The sequence below is a fragment of the Mustelus asterias genome, chromosome 18 (assembly GCF_964213995.1).
Source record: "Mustelus asterias chromosome 18, sMusAst1.hap1.1, whole genome shotgun sequence".
In the NCBI taxonomy this organism is placed as follows: Eukaryota; Metazoa; Chordata; class Chondrichthyes; order Carcharhiniformes; family Triakidae; genus Mustelus; species Mustelus asterias.
Window position 1 is genome coordinate 46,758,390 of NC_135818.1, and position 21,796 is coordinate 46,780,185.

The 21,796-nt window shown below is 43.7% G+C and overlaps 1 protein-coding gene across 1 annotated transcript in view; it reads right to left on the minus strand.

The window, feature by feature from the left end:
• Positions 1–21,796, minus strand: part of kiaa0586 (KIAA0586 ortholog) — a 547,244-nt gene that overhangs the window by 227,958 nt on the left and 297,490 nt on the right. The window contains exons 16-17 of the mRNA XM_078233832.1: positions 14,527–14,719; positions 10,896–11,099 (exon numbers count right to left, since the gene is read on the minus strand). Coding sequence (XP_078089958.1) covers positions 10,896–11,099; positions 14,527–14,719 — 397 coding nt within the window. The remainder of the gene's footprint in view (positions 1–10,895; positions 11,100–14,526; positions 14,720–21,796) is intronic.

The following is a 21,796-nucleotide window of genomic DNA, read 5'->3' on the forward strand; positions in this document are numbered from 1 at the left end:
ACTAAGTAATGCTGTGTTGCCTGTGGAAGCTAAGGGTGGCAAAACTACACAAAACATCACATAAAGACTGAAATTTTAACCAATTAAAATCAGTTGTGGTAGTAACCCATTGCCAGCCTGTAATTATATCTGCAATGCAGTCAGGATATCATTAGTTTGCAGTTGCCACAGTGTCACTGTTGACAGTTCTGTGGTTAATGGCGTTGACAGCTTTCAGGCAGCCATCTCCTGGCATAATGAAACGCTTCATTTATTATTTTGTGCTGAGCTATTTTTAGACATTAAAGCAATGCTCTGCCTGTATAGAAACCTAGGAAATGACCATTAAGAAACATGATCTATTACTATTAGATAACTGTGTTGCATTAAATGTAGTAAGTTATCATACAGAGCAGATAATGTCGAAACATGTCTCATAGTTATCTTAAAATAAATAACTGTATTCTCATAAAGCAAAGCCCTTGTTGGCCGTTCTAGTCCAGTAATGTGCAATCACTCCTTCCATTCGCTGGTCCGTTACAATAAAGTGTAGCCTCAATCAAGGGCATTTTCCTCCACCTTTGGTGTAGGCATGCGTGTGGATTCCATTGTTTAAGATCAGGAGAGGGATCTTATTTTGACAGCACGTCGTCTGATTGACAGTATTACTTCATCCAATTGTTTTTCAAATCATTTTCTTCGATATTTGGGAGTGTTGCAGCAAAATTGCAGAATTGGTTTATCAGATGGTCAGGAACAATCAAAGCGTTCTATATTTATTAAATATAAATGAGCCAGAGCATTGTTGGATTTTTAGATCTGAGTGAAAAATAAATAGTTACTTTATTGGTCAAGATTTAAAGCTCATGCATCGAGCCATAGAAATTAGGCAGCACAGAAGGGAGCCATTCGGCCCATCTTGTCCATGCTGACCAAAATACACTTCTCTTCACTGGGACCAATGTCCTCGTGGGGAGGTTAACTCGTCCTGTAGAGCAGGATTTAAATGAATTTGGCAGGAGGACGCACCAGAATGGAACATTTGAGAAGAGAAGCCAGGTGCACAGTGGACTGAGAGATGCAAACAGCGTTTGAGTAAAGAATAGTTCAGAAAAGAAACGAGGGACCAGACTGTGGTCAAATGCAGTGAAATCTAAGATGCATTTGGAGTGCATGTGCATAAATGCACTTCTTGTGGTAATTAAGGTTGGTGAGCTGCAGGCAGGCACAAGTTTCCTGCAACTTTTAGTGGCAATAGTAGACCACCTGGATTATGGAAGGGCAGGGTTAGGCACTTGCATTTATTGAGAAAATTTGTGAAAGGGGGAAAATAAAGAGTGGCAGTATTGCTCAAATAAACTATTATAGCACTGGAAGCGGATGTAGTTGAGGGAGAAGAAATTTACTGGTAATGTTACTGGACTAGTAATCCAGAGAGGTAAAAGCAAATTACTGCGGATGCTGGAATCTGAAACAAAAACAGAAAATGCTGGAAAATCTCAGCAAGTCTGTCAACACCTGGGGAGAGAGAATCATCCTGACTCAAAATGTTGGCTCTATTCTCTCTCCACAGATGTTGTCACACCTGCTGAGCTTTTCCAGCATTTTCTGTTTTTTTATTAGTAATGATGTGGAGATGCCGGCACCGGACTGGGGTAAGCACAGTAAGAAGTCTCACAACACCAGGTTAAAGTCCAACAGGTTTATTTGGTAGCACAAGCTTTCGGAGCACTGCCCCTTCACCTGATGAAGGGGCAGTGCTCCAAAAGCTTGTGGCCTGTGCTACCAAATAAATCTGTTGGACTTTAACCTGGTGTTGTGAGACTTCTTACTGTTCTTTTATTAGTAATCCAGAGGCCTAGACCAATGCTCCAGAAACCTGTATTTAAATACCATCAAGGTAGCTGGGGAAATTTAAATTCAATTGATTATTAAGCTGATATAAAAAGCTAATTTCAGTAATGATGATCATGAAGCTACCAGATTGTTGTACAAAGCCATTTATTCACCAATGTCCAACAGGGAAAGAAATCCATCACTCTGATCCAGTTCGACTCACAGTAATGTGGTTGGATCATAACTGCCGTCTGCAACCCACTTAGTTGTCTGAAACCACGACAGAAAAGTCCAATTCCCTTCCTAAAGACACTGTGGGTGTACCTCTACCACATGGACTGTGGTAGTTCAAGAAGATGGCTCACCACCATTTTCTCAAGGGCAATTGGGGATTGGCAAGAAATGCTGGTCTTTCCAGCAACTCCCATCCCACGAGCTAGTAAAAGAGGGTTCAAAGACAGAATCTGTCTGGATAGAATGAAGGAACAATAGGTGAGTTATCATGCTGTAAGGTGAATATCTAGGCCACAAAATAGTGAAAAAATGATACAGCAGGAAATGTGGCTGTAAAGGAGAATGTAGTAGTGATAGATAAGAGAAAGAACTGAAAAGGGTTGGCAGTATTAAAAAAAATATACACTCCAGATGGGATGCATCCTGTCTTACTGAGAGAAATCAGGGTGGAAATTGCTGTGGGGACAATTTTACAATCCTCCTTGGCTTTGAGGGTGATGTTGGAGGACAGGAAGAGTTCAAATGTTACATCCCTTTCAAAAAAGAGGAGAGAGGATAAACATGGCAGCTATAGACCGCAGTCAGCCTAATGGCCGCAGTGAAGAAACATTTCAGAGAGATCAATCTGGGACAAAATTAATTGGTACTTTGAAAAAATTGGGCTAATTATGAAAGTCAGTATGGGCTTGTTAGAGGGAAATCATGCTTGACCAACTTGAAAGAGATTTTTGATGAAGTACCAGAGAGGATTGATGAGGATGGTGCAGGTGATTTTGTGCATGTGGATTTTCAATAGGCATTTGACATTGTATTGTATAATTGACTTGTAAGCAAGATGAAAGTCTGTGGGATTAAAGGGACAGTGGCAGCATGGATACAAAAGGAAAATGGTTACAAAAAATGGAGATTGGTGGTGAACAGTTGCTTTTCAGACTGGAAGGAAGTATGTGATGGTGTTCCCCGAGAACCACTCCTCATTTTGATATTTATGTTAACGATGGACTGGTAAAGAGAATTCTAGAGTGAGTACATTTTGGTGGGACAAATGAGGGGAACCATATTGGCTAAAGGATAAAATTTTAAAGGGGCGTCTTGGTGGCACGGCGGTTAGCACTGCTGTCTCAGAACACCAGGGACCCAGGTTCAATTCCCGGCTTGGGTGATTGTCTGTGTGAAGTTTGTACTTTTCCGCGTGGATTTCCTTCTGATGCTCCTGTTTCCTCCCACAGTCCAAAGCTGTGCAGGTTAGATTGATTGGCCATGATAAATTGCCCCTTAGTGTCAGGGGAATTAGCAGGGTTACTGGGATAGGGCCTGGGTGGGACTGTTGTTGGTGCAGGCTTGAAGGGCCGAATGGCCTCTTTCTGCACCAGAAACACTATGACTAGAAACAGAGAGACCTGTGCACAAAAGCTAATGAAGATGACAGCATAAATTGAGGAGGCCACTAAAAATATGTACGAGGCCCAAAAGCCACGAGATGCAATTTTCAGTTCTGTAGGGCTGCTGGAAACTGCACTCCAAAAGATGAAGGCACTCCTTGGAATTTAGAACCCAGCTCCTTCTGGCACATTGTGTGCAGTGAATCCATGCTGTAAAGGGCATTCACTTGGATTCCTCTATACACACTCAGCCTGATTGGGTGATTTGATGTTCAGTTTGCGAACTTGGACCTTGTCCCTCATTAAGGAACATATATTTAGCTGCAAGAGGGAAGCAGCCTTAAAAGACCAGGTACCCAGCAATTCAGAATATCTTCTGCGCTGCAGTGTCTCTGGAAGTACTGTTGCGTGTTTTTGGAAGCGTTGTGCTGAGTTCCTGGATTTGGCAGCGAATGTTGCTGCTCCATGCTCACAGGAAGAGCAGAGGATTTGGTGACCAGTCTGCACAAAGGCCGTGACGGGTATGGTGATTTGAGTAGCTCTGGGTCTGCAGCAAATTTTGCAGAGGCCACAGAATGTGCAAGCTCTGCACTATGCCCTCAGCCAACCTGGAATCAGACTCCACCACCTTCCTACACAATGGCAGGAGGCTCTCGAACAGGACTGCCAATGGCAGCATCTTAGTGTGCATCCTCAAAAACGTTCTCCTATAGGCCGCCCAATGATGTCCTCATTTGCAGCCTCTTCCTTCGGTGACTCCTGGCCTGGCTGAGGTCACGATTGCCCAGTACTTACATGCACAGATCACAATTCGATATTTGCCTGTAAGGTATCTGCACTGTCCGTATCAGAGCTAGTTGCTGCAAATGCCTGGGTCTCTGAGTTAGTGCTACACTGTTGTTTGTGCTCTTCCTCCTGCGGGTGATGTGGCTGTGTAAGTGGCAATTTATGGATGTCTCAGAGTAGGAAATCAGGAGGGGAAGATTGCAGTGGAGCTCGAGGTCCATGATCACACCATTAGCAGTTTGCTCATCAAGCCAGATAGCAAACTGTTGGTGAGCTGAGAGTTAAGAAAGGGTATAAGGTAGTAACATACCATCATCCTCAGCATTCTCAGCAATGCCAGATTCTCTGTCACATCTGGGCTCATGATGCAGGTCGCCATCTTCAGAGGCCTCAGGAGATGCAGCTGAATGTTAGACCTAAGTCCTGACCACTAGGAACTGCTGATGGATGAGTGATGAGGTTATGGTGCTCTGAGCAGTGTGAAAGGTTGTTGGTGTGCTGGATAGGAGATGTCATGTGAAAGTGCATTCACATGTGATGTCATTACACATCTTGAGGTACTGCTGCCAGCTCCTTGGGGGCTTCTGCTTGTGTGCCCTTTTGAAGGTAGTCCTTGAAGGGTTTCTGGTCTCCCTCAGAAACATGGACTCTCTTCTCCTATCCACCTATCCCATGCAAGTCTCCAATGCCACATCCATGGACCTTTCAGCCTCTCAGTCCTAATGCTCTACTTCCTTTGTTTCAAATTACAGTAAGCTGTGAATTTTTTGATTTGTTTTAATTATTATTGTCACATACATTAGCATGATGTGTAGTTGCCGGCGTTGGACTGGGGATGAACACAGTAAGAGTTTTAACAACACCAGGTTAAAGTCCAACAGGTTTATTTGGTAGCAAATACCATTAGCTTTCGGAGCGCTGCTCCTTCGTCAGATGGAAATGTGCTCTCAAACAGGGCACAGAGACACAAAAATCAAGTTACAGAATACTGATTAGAATGCGAATCCCTACAGCCAGCCAGATTTTAAAGATACAGACAACATGGGTGGAGGGAGCATTAAGCACAGGTTAAAGAGATGTGTATTGTCTCCAGACAGGGCAGCCTGCAAGTCCAGGAGGCAAGCTGTGGGGGTTACAGATAGTGTGACATGAACCCAAGATCCCGGTTGAGGCCGTCCTCATGTGTGCGGAATTGGTTATCAGTTTCTGCTCAGCGACTCTGCTCTGTCGTGTGTCGTGAAGGCCGCCTTGGAGAACGTTACCTGAAGATCAGAGGCTGAATACCCGTGACTGCTGAAGTGCTCCCCCACAGGAAGAGAACAGTCTTGCCTGGTGATTGTCGAGCGGTGTTCATTCATCCATTGTTGTAGCGTCTGCATGGTTTCCCCAATGTACCATGCCTCGGGACATCCTTTCCTGCAGCGTATCAGGTAGACAACGTTGGCCGAGTTGCAAGAGTAGGTACCGTGTACCTGGTAGATGGCGTTCTCACGTGAGATGATGGCATCCGCGTCGATGATCTGGCACGTCTTGCAGAGGTTGCTGTGGCAGGGTTGTGTGGTGTCGTGGTCACTGTTCTCCTGAAGGCTGGGTAGTTTGCTGCGGACAATGGTCTGTTTGAGGTTGCGCAGTTGTTTGAAGGCAAGAAGTGGGGGTGTGGGGATGGCCTTGGCGAGATGTTCGTCTTCATCAATGACATGTTGAAGGCTCCAGAGGAGATGCCGTAGCTTCTCCACTCCGGGGAAGTACTGAACGACAAAGGGTACTCTGTCCACCATGTCCCGTGTTTGTCTTCTGAGGAGGTTGGTGCGGTTTTTCGCTGTGGCGCATCGGAACTGTTGATCGATGAGTCGAGCGCCATATCCTGTTCTTATGAGGGCACCTTTCAGCGTCTAGAGGTGTCTGTTGCGATCCTCCTCATCCAAGCAGATCCTGTGTATTCGGAGGGCTTGTCCGTAGGGGATGGCTTCTTTAACGTGTTTAGGGTGGAAGCTGGTTATCGTGAGGTTATCCGTGGGCTTGCGGTACAGTGAGGTGCTGAGGTGACCGTCCTTAATGGAGATGCGTGTGTCCAAGAATGCAACCGATTCCGGAGAGTAGTCCATGGTGAGTCTGATGGTGGGATGGAACTTGTTGATGTCATCATATAGTTGTTTCAGTGATTGCTCACCATGACTCCAAAGGAAGAAAATATCATTGATGTATCTTGTGTATAGCATCGGTTGAAGGTCCTGTGCGGTGAAGAAGTCTTGTTCGAACCTGTGCATGAAGATGTTGGCCGATGCTAGACACTAGATACATCGATGATATTTTCTTCCTTTGGAGTCATGGTGAGCAATCACTGAAACAACTACATGATGACATCAACAAGTTCCATCCCACCATCAGACTCACCATGGACTACTCTCCGGAATCGGTTGCATTCTTGGATACACGCGTCTCCATTAAGGACGGTCACATCAGCACCTCACTGTACCGCAAGCCCACGGATAACCTCATGATGCTCCACTTCTCCAGCTTCCACCCTAAACACGTTAAAGAAGCCATCCCCTACGGACAAGCCCTCCGAATACACAGGATCTGCTCGGACGAGGAGGATCGCAACAGACACTTCCAGACGCTGAAAGATGCACTCATAAAAACAGGATATGGCACTCGACTCATCGATCAACAGTTCCGACGCGCCACAGCGAAAAACCGCACCGACCTCCTCAGAAGACAAACACGGGACACGGTGGACAGAGTACCCTTCGTCGTCCAGTACTTCCCCGGAGCGGAGAAGCTACGGCATCTCCTCCGGAGCCTTCAACATGTCATTGATGAAGATGAACATCTCGCCAACGCCATCTCCACACCCCCACTTCTTGCCTTCAAACAACCGCGCAACCTCAAACAGACCATTGTCCGCAGCAAACTACCCAGCCTTCAGGAGAACAGTGACCACGACACCACACAACCCTGCCACAGCAATCTCTGCAAGACGTGCCGGATCATTGACGCGGATGCCATCATCTCACGTGAGAACGCCATCTACCAGGTACACGGTACCTACTCTTGCAACTCGGCCAATGTTGTCTACCTGATACGCTGCAGGAAAGGATGTCCCGAGGCATGGTACATTGGGGAAACCATGCAGACGCTACGACAATGGATGAATGAACACCGCTCGACAATCACCAGGCAAGAGTGTTCTCTTCCTGTGGGGGAGCACTTCAGCAGTCACGGACATTCAGCCTCTGATCTTCAGGCAGGCGTTCTCCAAGGCGGCCTTCACGACACACGACAGCGCAGAGTCGCTGAGCAGAAACTGATAGCCAAGTTCCGCACACATGAGGACGGCCTAAACCGGGACGTTGGATTTATGTTACATTATCAGTAACCCCCACAGCTTGCCTCCTGGACTTGCAGGCTGTCCTGTCTGGAGACAATACACATCTCTTTAACCTGTGCTTAATGCTCCCTCCACCCACATTGTCTGTATCTTTAAGATCTGGCTGGCTGTAGGGATTCGCATTCTAATCAGTATTCTGTAACTTGATTTTTGTGTCTCTGTGCCCTGTTTGAGAGCACATTTCCATCTGACGAAGGAGCAGCGCTCCGAAAGCTAATGGTATTTGCTACCAAATAAACCTGTTGGACTTTAACCTGGTGTTGTTAAAACTCTTACATGTATTAGCATACAGTGAAAAGTATTGTTTCTTGCGCGCTATACAGACAAAACATACCGTTCATAGAGAAGGAAACAAGTGAGTGCAGAATGTAGTGTTACAGTCATAGCTAGGCTGCAGAGAAAGATCAACTTAATACAAGGTAAGTCCATTCAAAAGTCTGACAGCAGCAGGGAAGAAGCTGTTCTTGAATCGGTTGGTATGTGACCTCAGGCTTTTGCATCTTTTTCCCGAATGAAGAAGGTGGAAGAGAGAATGTCCAAGGTGCGTGGGGTCCTTAATTATGCTGGCTGCTTTGCCGAGGCAGCAGGAAGTGAAGACAGAGTCAATGAATGGGAGGCTGGTTTGCGTCATGGATTGGGCTACATTCACGACCTTTTGTAGTTCTTTGCAGTTGGGCAGAGCAGGAGCCCATACCGAGCTGTGATACAACCAGAAATAATGCTTTCTATGGTACATCTGTAAAAGTTGGTGAGAGTCGTAGCTGACATGCCAAATTTCCTTAGTCTTCTGAGGAAGTAGAGGCGTTGGTGGGCTTTCTTAACTATAGTGTCAGCATGGAGGGACCAGGACAGGTTGTTGGTGATCTGGACACCTAAAAACTTGAAGCACTCGACCCTTTCTACTTTGTCCCCGTTGATGTAGACAGGGGCATGTTCTCCTTTATGCTTCCTGAAGTTGATGACAATCTCCTTCATTTTGCTGACATTGAGGGAGAGATTATTGTTGCTGCACCAGTTCACCAGATTCTCTATCCCATTCCTGTACTCTGTCTTGTCATTGTTTGAGATCCGACCCACTATGGTGGTGTCGTCAGCAAACTTGAAAATCAAATTGGAGGGGAATTTGGCCACATAGTCACAGGAAACCCACGCAGACACGAGGAGAACGTGCAAACTCTGCATAGACAGTGACCCAAGGCCGGAATTGAACCCGTGTCCCTGGCGCTGAGAGGCAGCAGTGCTAACCACTGTGCCACCCTGCCGCCCTTTCCCTAGCAAACTAGGATGCAAGCTATCCAGACTGGGTGACTTACCCACTAAACACCAACTTTTCCAGAATGTATTACCTATTAATTTTCACCTCATTCTTCATCTTTACCATCTCCATTTCCAGCGCTATTTTGTCAGCATCCTCTCTCTTGGTAAACACTCAACGTATTCATTATGTTTTCTAGCCTTTGCCTGTGCCTCTAACATATGATGTGGAGATGCCGGCATTGGACTGGGGTAAACACAGTAAGAAGTTTAACAACACCAGGTTAAAGTCCAACAGGTTTATTTGGTAGCAAAAGCCACACAAGCTTTCGGAGCTCTAAGCCCCTTCAGGGGCAGAAGGGGCTTAGAGCTCCGAAAGCTTGTGTGGCTTTTGCTACCAAATAAACCTGTTGGACTTTAACCTGGTGTTGTTAAACTTCTTCCTCTAACATATATCATCCCTGTTATCCCCAACAGACCCCACATCACCTCTTAACCTCCACTTACTATTAAAAGCTTTTATGCTAACAGCCTTGGGATCCTTTAAACTCACCTGACAGGGTTTAATGTCTCATCCAAAAGGTAGCAATATGCCCTCCATACTGCCGTGAAAAATTAGTCTGGATTATGTGCTGAAATTTCTGGAGTGAGTCTTGAACCACAATTTTCTGTCTTAGAGGCGAGAGAGCTACTGCTGAGTTAAAGCCAACACAAATAGTGGCCGGAATTCTCTGACCTCACCCGCAGCTGGATTTGCTGATGTGAATGGAGATTTGGCTGGATAACAAATTTGTCGTTCTCACTGACAGCAGGTGCGAGGTGTACGAGACCGGAGAATTCCGGCTTGTGTCTTGAGAGAACAGAGCTAACGTTTCAGGTCTGGATGAAATCTTTATCAGAGCTCTGACAAAGTCACCCAGACTTAAAACGTTGGCTGTATTCTCTCCCCACAGATGCTGTCAGACCTGAGATTTTCTAGCATTTTCTGTTTTTGTTTCAGATTCCAGCATCTGCAGTGATTTGAACAGCATCTTTCCTGATGCAAATTTGATTGTTTCTTTCCCGCAGAAACAATGGAAGAGAACCAAGTGCAATCTCTTTGGCAATACCTCTGCCAATCAAAGTCAACTTGCCAAACAATCAGTGCTGACTTTGCATGCAGTATAGAAATTGTTGTTTCTCTCACAATTGATATTCTTGCACATTGTGTTGATGAGTGCATGATGAAAAGCTTTGACAGCATGTCTCTGCCATTTTTAGTTGTTCATTCCGCATGGTAACAGAGCACAGGGATTTATTTGATTTTGGAACCAACTTTATTCCTATGTTTCAGAATAACCCATTCTACATTATACCATTGCTGGCATGCAGCCCAACTAGCAGACAGTGTGCCCAACATTTCAAGAATTGTGTGTGAACTGGTTTTTGGAATTACTATTTTGGCATTAACAGGAAAGAAAAACAATACCATTTGACACAGTTAGACAGGGTTGGACCTCCTCAAGACACTAGGAAACGTTGTCAAAAGTAGTGCACTCAAATTCACATGTATTTATACTGCTGTAGCATTAACAACTCCAGTTCTCTGATTTCAGCAGCCTGCTCAAGCATATAGCATAACCCAAGGCAGAATATTAAACAGGACCTTCATGGAATAGAGTGGAATAGAATAGTACCCTATTAAGGATCAACTGTTAGCAATGTCAATGTCAGTTTTGAGTATACTATTTAAAATGTTGTGTATGTCACATCCTGAACACTTTCATTTTGTCATAATTTTTGGTCATGCTTTTATGTCAACATTTCACGACAATCTGGAGATACTGGCTGAGGAGAGGGGTGCAGTCTCTTTTCCAACTCTATCGCCATCCTGTCTATACACGTGTTCATCAACTAACTAAGTTGTCTTGAAAAACAGGGAACCAATCTTTTGCAGGAAGAGTACACAAGACAGTACAATGACCAAATCCAAACTTTACCGTTTTGTAACAGCAATATCCACACCTGATAATCAAGTTTAATTTTGAACATACCTAGGGCAACAGCCATTGGGACAAGATGTCCTTCAACTGGGCCGGAAATGGGTGATGTAGAGGTTATCTGATGCGATGGACTGAACAAGTATTGGTTGTCCTGAAAACGTGGAACGGAGATATGCGGCTCTCTCTCTGGACTGGTTATGATTGTCTTCTGTGCAAATCGAGTGGTTTGTGTTCTAGCAGATTTCACCTTGACCCCTATTAAAATAGCAAGATGGTTATGAGACATCAGCAATAAATTCATGGCACTGGATATAGAGAAATCCTTTTATCTGAAGGTTAAAGCTGTTCGGTCATTAATATTGGTGAGCCTGTAATTGCCAAGAAAAAAGTATCTACATTTGGAGTTCAGTATCCCAGAGGGTCCAGCAATGTCATTTCAAACTTAGGCAACCTACTGGATAGTTCCCAAAAACAGAAGTGGGGAACTGTAATTTACAATTAATCTGTACCTATTGTTTACACTGCAGACAGTATATCAACTTCATGCTGCCTGCTCATTACCATGATCTCTGCAACTAGTCTGCTTTAACCGTGTTATTCATAGGCTGGACACATCAGCAGGAGGCCAATAATGAGAGTGACTAGCGCAACTTAAAGCTAGTCAGCACTGCCTAAAGTTAGCTTGAATCTCTTAGGAGGGAGGTGCTGAAACAGGTGGAAAACTCATGACGGAAGAGAATCTGACTTGAAAGAATGAGAAATTGCATGGCAGCGGGGAAGCCAAGATCCAAGGTTTTCTTCTGATGCACTAGAAGTCTTGGTGGAGGAGGTGAAAAGGAGGGGAGGTGACCTCCTTCTGCTGGGAGGGGGGGAAAGGGTGGCCATCCAGATACCTGAGGGAGGGGGTGGGGGAATCACATCGCATTGCTTATAAAGGTGCAATGCAGATGATGTAGATATCCTCAGGGCAAACAGTGGCACAGGCTATCTGTACAGCTCACATAATGTTTTTCAGTGATATCAGGACTTAGATGAGGTCTTCAATGGGGTTGCCTGTAAAAGAGCACTGCTGGTATGCACAATAAAATACTTGGTGCATTGGGAAACCTGTGAGAAAACCTGTGGATGATGAAACGGAGCATGGAGGAGTCCAGCACCAATTTGATATAAGATACGGCACAGAGCGTATAGCCCATTCTTAGATTATTGTTTCTCTTCCCTCACCTAGTGATGCACGAGTCAAACTTGCAGATGCCTTCATAGCTAGTTTTGCCTGGGACAGGTCGCTAGTCTGTCACCAGAGGTGCCACTTCTCAGCAAGCACGGCTGACCGGGAATCCCTTCAACTCTTACCACTGGAGTGCATTGGAAGGATTTTGCAGGTTGATACTCAACCTGCTGGCTTCATTATGAACCCACCTTCTTTGGCCATCAAGTCCTGGCGTGGGTCACCAACACACAGCTTCTGGCTCAGAGGCAGGGATGCCTAACACTGCACCACAAGATCTCCATCATCCTTTAGATACCTATCTTTGAATAGACTGCCTCAGCGACATGCAATAGTGGATGGCAAACTGAATTTTACAAATATATCCACCTTCAGCTTGGAAGGAGCCAGATGCATAAAATTTCATTGCCACGATCACCTTTACAACCACTGGCAAATGGTCCTTTCCCTGATCTGAGGTTGCTGTTGTGGTTGCAACGGGTGGCAGATTTCAGTGAGGAAGTCCTTGATGAAGCACAGACATCTCACATATTGTTCATCACTGAGTTTCAGGTAGGAGAATTAGCTCCATGGGTGGAAGGCCTCCTTCAGACAGCCCTTCCCCGCATCCTCCCTCTTTGCAACTGCTTGTTTTTCTTTGCGTGACCATTGTTTATTCTCCTATTCATGCTCCATTCCATGTCGAGGAGCCACTAGTTTACGAGGAGCCCTGAAGTCAGTAAAAACTTCTTCAGCACCTGCTATGCCACTCCCTGTAGTCCTTTTCAACTACAGAAAAACACTTGTTTGAATCAAACACTTGTTGAACCATAGTAACAGCCAGAAGAACTCAACCGGTACCTAAACTGTTAAGTGATTGCTGATCTTTTTAAATCGCACTGGTTGGCATTTCTCTCTGCTGTTGAATGTTTGTTCAATTGTGTAGGGTTAAGAAATGGCATTAACTAGAGCGTACAGCTCCACAAAGCCATCACTAGCATCAAATCAGCTTACATCCCGATTGATGTCATGATCTGTCTGCTCTGAATAATTCCGGCAGATGCCCACAGTGCACCGACTCACACTTGTACCAAGATATCTTCCAGAGAAATTCATCCCACAAGTGCGCATGTGTGGCATGGATGCATTTTGAAGCTCAAAGGACAAAATAGCACCCCAAATTGGGTGCTAACAAGCCCAATTTCTCACAGACTATCGAAGCACAAAGCCACACAATTTGATCACATGTTTATGTTCCCTCTATTTTCCCTTCTGAACACCTTTATGACTGGAAGACTGAACTCTCATCTCAGAACATAGAACACTTGCACTGCTCTTCCTCTGCTGCTGCAGAATCATATTTCACTCAAAAATACACATATAAAAAGTTATAAAATAAATTTGTTTCCTGAATGAAAGCAACCCATAGCATTCTTCCGGTAGTTGTGAAACAATTAAATCAGCTGTTTTTGGATATCTGTTTGTTAAGTACATAGATGCAGTAAAGCGATAAAGCAGAATTGATTTCCAAGGCCAGAACTTTCTGGCCATTCACGCCGGCAGGATCTTCTAGCCCCACCGACAATGCGTGCACCCCGTGGGTTTCATGGCAGTGAGGGATGCATTCATTGGGAAATCCCATCGACAATGGCAGGACCAGAAGATCCCACCGCCAGCCAATGGCCGGTCTCCTCCTGCCACCGTGAAACACACAGTGGCTTGTGCAGTAAATCCCACCCCAAGTCATCCTACTATTGAGTTCCGAAATGCATTGTCTTGCTGTGTAAAAACTGCTATCCAAATGCAAGTTGGTGTTATGGATAGAAGCCTGGGTGGTGGTGGTCTGCAAATTGTTTCAACCACAAGTGGGCAACAAGTGACTCGAACACTGTCTGTTTTATATAATCTTCCTTTCCTTCATGTTTCTTACGTTAGTTGTTGAAGAAAAAGTTTCAGATTGCAAAAAAATTTAAAGACCACTTCTATCATAGATGTCAAAAAAGCCCAATCCAACTCAGTATTATTTACATTTTAAATGCTAAGAAAAGTCAACTATAACTAGATCTATGCAGCTCCGTAACATATGGGTAGCTTGCATCTGATTAAGCTTCCTTTGAAGTGAGTTTGGTAAGTTTTCTCCCCTGAAAACACAAATATATACATGATTAGGAATAAAATGAATAAATTATTGCAGACATCTTCATGTATTACTAAGCCATTCATTGTTGCTGTAATTAAACACATCTGGTAATGACCTACTTAATGGTAAATCAGCATCATTATGGTCTCTTCATTTAATTAAATGCAGATTCAAATTGGAGGGAGAATCAGATTAAACGTGCAAGCCTTGCCTGACTGATTAAACAGAACCAGACTTGTGAGACATTTCCTAAAGCCAGAACAGCAGAACAAATCTGAGGAACAACATAAATGGTAAAACATCAAACACAATTTAGAATGAAACAAATCACTCACCCTTAATATTCTCAATCACTTTAGGCCTCTGAGGTTTGGACTTTGGTACAGGAGAATTCACCCTCAGATATGGGTCTTTTTTATATGTACTGCGATGGCCCTGATAAACTGCCTTTCCATATATTCTTCTGAGGTAATCTTCACTTTGCAGCACTGGGTCAGTCAAAATAATCCTATTCACATCAGCCGATATCTGTATCAGAAAATACAAAATTAGCTTTGTGCATGTCTGTCAACTCCAAAGTTTAATTATTCATGTTGGGCCGAAATTTTGTCTCCAAAGAAGATGGGAATCGGGTTTTGAAACAGTGAACTTAGTTCTGCTTTGCTATGTGATGATGGTGGTGCAATTGATATGGAGATATATATACATATATATAAAATATATGTTTAAGGGGAATGTTTAAAAATTCATGCTACAGACAGTCAGTATGTCTGGGGGGAAAGCAACTCAAATGCTGGGAGAGCATAGAAATTACTCATTTTAGCCTTACAAGTGGTTATGTTAAGTAGGGTTAATGTACTTTTGCTTACTTAAGTTCCCCTGGGATTTCTGATTAGAGTGATTGACAGGGTCATCTGATGATGTGGTTCATATGCAGTCCTGGGTCTGTAGCAGAGAAAAAAAAGCTTTTGCAGAAAGCAGTTAGATTGCAGCTGAAGCCTGGTTGAAGTTGGAAGGATTTGGCAGGTTTCTGGAACTGTCTCTCTGAAAGCTTCAAGGCCAACTACACTCATTTATAGCAAGTATATTTATGGTTGCTAACTATATTTAAAGTGGTATTTAAGTCTGTTGGTGCCTATTTGGAACTGAAAAAGTGATAAGTTAGAAGTTAAAGTTGTTTCCGTTTCAATTTTAAATACTGTTAATAATTAAGTTGTTCCCTTTGTTAGAGTTATACAATACAATCCCTACAGTGCAGAAGGAGGCCATTCAGCCCATTGACCGTTCACTGACAATAATCCCAGACAAGCCCTATCCCCATAACCCCATGTATTTACTTTGCTAAATCCCTGATACTAAGGGCCAATTTAGCATGGCCAATCAGCCTAACCTGCACATCTTTGGGGCGTGGTAGGAAACCGGAGCACCCGGAGGAAACCCAAACAGACAGGTGGAGATTGTACAAATTCTACACAGATACTTACCTGAGGCCAGTATTGAACACAGGTCCCTGGCGCTGTGAGGCAGCACTGCTAACCACTGTGCCACCATGCTGCAATATTTAAACTGTGTTATTAAATAACATTTGTTTAAATATAAAGGATGCCTACTTGGATAGTGGAATCATTCCTGGAAGGAAGTATCCTTTCCTGACATTTATGCCAAAATAGAAAAATTGTTGGGGTCTGGTCTGGCATCCTAATGTAATTTAGAGTTCTGGTCCAGGACCCTAACAGCTGGAAAATCAATTTTCTTTTGGTTTCCTGTTCCCACGTCCTTTTACAGATCAGGAAACCCTGGCTGTAAAATGCAGAGGCATCCCTTCCAAGTTGGAGATTCCCATTGAGGAGGAACCACAGGAGCATTGTATTTACTCCAACACACAATCTTCATGTGTTGGTATAGGTTTTGGAAGCCCTAAAAAATACACATCCTTGGAAAATTCATGTTCGTTGGAGAAAACCTGCTAAGGAATCAGGGACACTCTGAAAGGTAAGTGCAAAATGTTTTGACACCTTCAAATATCACTGTTAGATGTTGTAGTATAATGTAAATGTGCTTTTAAAGTAGTGATTTATCATAGGGCTCTGTTCTGCAAAGATAAGTTGATCATTGCATTGACCATCATTGTGTAAATATTGACATATATTACAATACTTGTTCCATTGGAGAAAATGCATTAATGTACTTTATCAACTTCTAAAAGTACCGTGATGTATTCATAAACATGGACATACGAGTTGGAAAACCCTCAGTGTCATGTTTGGCACTGGGATTTAAATGTATAGACCAGCTCTGACTGTGGAAAAGAAATCTCCAAATTTTGAAAGTTGAAAGCAATCTCTGCGCCTGCTCCTCTTTATTGATTGATTTGAAATGCAAAAGACACTATCTGTTCTTTTGATTTCAATTTTTGGAGTTTTGATATCTGTGGTCATTATGAATGTTTGGCTGAATTCCAAAAGTCAATGGTCCATTGACACCACTGTTCAGTGGAATGACTGATGATTTTATGAGGTTCTAATAAAATACCCTACTGCTGATGCAGTTTCAGAGTAATGGCCATTTGTTTATGTAACTTAATGGCTACGTAAAATAATTAATTTCTCTTTCAATGGGTACATTACTTTGCAGTATCAATGGCAGTATGTCTGAATGATAGTTTTATTAGATTGTCATATGTTTCAATTACATTAAAAAGCATTACCAAAGCTTTGCCTAGCTCCAGAGGACTGTACATAATGAATGCTGCATGAATGGCAATTGAGCATAAATGGGTGACAAAGAATGAGTATGGGAGTAACATGGATATCTGAGATGCATGGGGGATCTTGAAGGGGCATAGAAAATGAGAGTGCATGGGTGAGATGAGGGCAGTGCGTGATGGTTAAGGTTTATGGTGCCTTTAAACGATATTGGGAGCCAGGTTGTTGTCTCCAAGAACAGAGAGAACATACTCCTCCTGCACTTCTTCATGACTCGCAAAATGTATTACAAATGCAAACCCTGTGTGAAAAGACAAAATTCCAGGGAGAATCACACATGGGTTAGGTTTGCATTTCAGAATGTGGAAAAGTGCACAGGTCAGGTTATCCTGAACACATATGAAAATCCATGTAGAAGCTCAAACATTAATCAATCCCCAATTTCCAATTCTAAATGTACGTGCCTGGGTGAAGGCAAGATAGTTGACGTGGTCTAATTGATTAGCCATTCCTATAACTGTCTCCCTTTTTTCCTCCTCCTTCTCCACCACCAATGACATCAGCTGCCCATCCATTACTCTTTCTGCAGTAGGTAAATGATGCCAAGGAAGTAGATTGGGAATATGACTAATTTCCTGTCATTGCTGCCACTGGATGACTAAAAGAGAAGATCAACGAAAGGGAGGGGATAGTAATTGTGGGAGGCAGGAGCAGGAAAGGGATCTGACCAGAACTCCTTCCCAAAACTTCTGCAACTATTCTTTGGCGTTGGAGTTTAAAATTTAGAGAACATCTGTTTGCTTTATCATTTGCCCTGCCGATGTTATGTGCTGCAAGTAGTTCCCAAAAGCAGCAAGTAATTTCCCTCCTCACAGTGGCAGAACCTCAGTGAAAGGGCATAATTAACTGACCAGACCCAGAAAAATGTGACACTCCAAAATAAGAATTGGTTTAGTTGGTAGAAGTTCCGTTCCTCTCAACTCACTTCTTGCAGCAATGGCACTATGGAGGCAAGTCCCTCAAATCTTTGCACCACACAGTCTTTCATGATGGCAAATGTTTTGAATAAATTGATTTTAAATTTGTAGATTATTAAAAATTAGGATACAGCAAAATCATTACAGATATCTAGGAGAATAAGGCCCATAGGTAATAAAGTTGCTTCATTGAAGATGAAAGAGTGTTTATCACCAAAAGCTAATAGAAGTGTCGCTCAAATGTGACATTGACAGTAAAGTTTGAGATTTAATCCAGAGCCTATATTGGAATCAAAGAACAAGCATCTGGCTCGAAGAAGGACGATCAGATATGCTTCAAGTGAAGAGAGGAGTATGACAAGGCTGTGTACTGTTGCCAAAATTATTCAATCTGTACACACAACAAATTTTCAGAGAATTAGATGTACTTCCAGAGTAACAATTGGAGACAAGAACGTAACAAACTTGTGCTACACTGATGACACAGTGCTCCTTGCAGAATCGAAGAGGCCCAACAAAATATCGTAGATTAAGCAGCATCTATAAGTTTAGAAAATTGATTAAATATGAACACCAGAAAGACAAAAGCAATGGTAGTTAGAAGGAATATATTAGAATAAACTAGAGTGAAAATTTAAGTGAATGGTGTCACACTGGAACAAGTGGATAAATCTGTCTATTTAGGACAAAAAGAACAGAAGTAGGCAGATGTGGTGCAGAAATGAGGATAGAGATAACCAGAGTAATTTTGTGAAGAAAAAAGATGTATTAAGAACAAGAAAACTCAAGCTAGAAACAAGGAAAAAAACTCATAAGATGCTACATTCAATCCACTTTCCTCTATGCCTCAGAAACCTGGACAATAGATAAAGAAAATAGGAGATTTTGAAATGTGGATACTAAGATGTATGCTTAAAATTCCACATACAGAAAAATTAAGAGCAAAAGGAACTCTGAAAGGTGACAAACAGAAAGGAAAACGTCAATAGCTAGGCTATTTGGTCAGAGCTGAAAATCTAGAAATTCCTTCTGGAGGGCAAAGAGGAAAGCAGCAGTAAAAGGGTTCGACCTAGGTGTAGTTGGATGATAAAAATCAAAGTGCAGTTGCAGAGAAGCAACAATGGATGGGTGAAGGTGGCGCAAGACAGACACGCATGACATAACATGACAGCAGATCTCCTGATAGGAATAGCTATAAGCAGTAATAGCAGCAGCAGGTGAATAGAGTGAAAGACTGGAAGATTTTTTTCACTTTTTTATATTTCTGTGAAATATAAGCATTTGAATTCCTAGCCTTATTTTTAAATCACCAATTTTTTATTCCCATTATCTGTGCTAATAGATTTGTAATATAAAGTCCATTTTTCAACTGAAAACTTTATCTGTCTGCCAATGTAAGTGGCAGAGATGAATGTCCCCAATTTTTATCTGAAAGTGTAAATCTATGATTCGCTTCTGGAATGGATCAATTTAAAATCTTATTCAATAATGTAAAATATGAATAGGAACATTTCATTGAAGCCGTTAGCAGGTATGCCCAGTATTAAATTAAACCAAGGTTGAGTCCACAACCAGTACTTATCCAGCTAAACTCAGCTGACAGTAAGTAGAGGTATACAGTTGATCACAGAGTCTCTGTCCCAAAGGGTTAGAAAAATCAGCCAGGGTTCATCTGGAAAGGGCATTTGTGAATATTAAAGTCCAAAGATGTGCGGGTTAGGTTGATTGGCCATGGTAAATTGCCCCTTAGTGTCAGGGGGACTAGCAGGGTAAATACGTGGGGTTATGGGGATGGGTAGGGTTGTGGTTGGTGCAAACCCATGGGCTGAATGGCCTCCTTCTGCACTGTAGGGATTTTATGATTCTAAAAAGACTTTCATCAAGCATTTCAGTGAATTGCTTTCAAGTACAGTGATTTATGCAAATTTAGTAATGATATGGCACAGCAAATCTCACATCAATGCGATGAATAATCAAGATAATCTATTTTTGTTTGGTGAACAAGCTATGAGTCCTACAAAAATAGTGCTGTGAGATCTTTAATATCCACCAGAACTGTTGGGAGAAGGCAATGTCAAGTCAGTTAAAAGTCTCATTCAAAGGGCAATCAATCATTAGCCTGCATTCTTAGCATGAGAGCTGCCTGGTGCAGACAAATTGGCACCATGTTAAACAGAGCTGAATTTTAACCATTCCCCTTACAAAAAAACATGATAAAAATACATTTCTTACAGGCACAGTATCATGTGTCCAAGGATATGAAATGTGCTGTATAGGGTGTTTATAAAGTCGATGTGCAGCACTCCCTTGGTACTGCGCTGAAGTGTCTGGTTGAGTTAAATGAGAAATTCTTTCAGTGATTCAGGAGAGATCAGCACTCGGTGCAATTGTAATGGTCCTCATGAATAAATAGGCTGCCAACATCAAGGGCAAGACTTTGGGTTTTGGGTCCGGACCTTGGCGCTAGGGCCAAATAGAGTGAAACACAGCACTGCATGAGAAAGAGTCACCTGAGAGCAATTGTCCCCAAAATTGAAAAATTAGTGGCCAGAGGGTCGGCTCACTATCCATTTAAGAATGGGGGCAGGCTCTCAAACTTGAAGAACCAATGGGAGGCCCTCCAGGTTGATGCACCATCAATTCACGAGGACTCCAGCGAGTGTGTGAAATGCAACAGGCTTTTAATCACAAAGAACTGGAACACACCCTTGTAGCTAGCCTGGTCCAGACTGAGGCAGAGAGGAGGAACCATCACCTTTATACCTCAATCAGGTGGAAAGGGAGGAGTCTCGGGTCAGGCGCAGCAGGGGTGTCCAGGCATATTCACCCCCTGTTTAAAAAAAGAGTCCGGCGGGGGTGAGATGGGTGGAACAATATATACAAAGTCACGGAATATATACAAAAGTCACGGCTGAAGTAAGACGTCGACACCTCACAGGTTCAGCCTATCGGGCAGTTTGATCTGCCGCTGCGACCGCCGTAGTACCAGTTGTGGTGTTGTTTCAGATGGCAGGGTGAATCTGCTCGAGTCCGTCGTCGTCCCTTCTGGTCGGGTACTGCGTGGTGACTCCGAGGGCTCAGGCGAGCTGCATACAGGGGACAAAGAAGTAAGCGGACCTGGTGCTACCTGAACACCATAGGGGTCTAGGGATGTGGGGTGGAGGGTCATAGTGGGCTCCGGGGCACCCGCAGGCGCCAGGTCCCGGATAGAGACCGTGTCCTCCCGCCCATCGGGGTACGCCACATAGGCATATTGGGGGTTGGCGTGGAGGAGCTGGACACTTTCGACCAGGGGGTCCGACTTATGGGGCCGCACATGCCTCCGGAGCAGAACCGGGCCTGGGTACGTCAGCCACGACGGTAGTGAGATCCCCGAGGAGGACTTCCTAGGGAAAGAAAACATCTGCTCATGAAGGGTGGCATTGGTAGCCGTACACAGGAGGGACCTAATTGAGTGCAGTGCATCAGGGAGGACCTCTTGCCAGCGGGTGACTGGAAGACCTTTAGACCGTAGCGCTAGTAAAACGGCCTTCCAGACTGTCGCATTCTCCCTCTCTACCAGTCCGTTTCCCCTGGGGTTGTAGCTGGTAGTCCTACTTGAGGCTGTGCCTTTAGAGAGCAGGTACTGACGCAGCTCATCACTCATGAAGGAGGATCCCCGGTCGCTATGGATGTAGCTAGGGAAACCGAACAGGGTGAAGAGGCTCTGCACGGCCCTGACGACCGTGGCTGAAGTCCTATCCGGGCAGGGAATGGCGAAAGGGAATCGGGAGTACTCCTCTATAACGGTGAGGAAATAGATGTTGCGGTCAGAAGAAGGGAGGGGCCCTTTGAAATCAATACTGAGGCGTTCAAAGGGGTGGATGGCTTTTATGAGGTGTGCCCTGTCCGGCCGATAGAAGTGCGGCTTACACTCTGCGCAG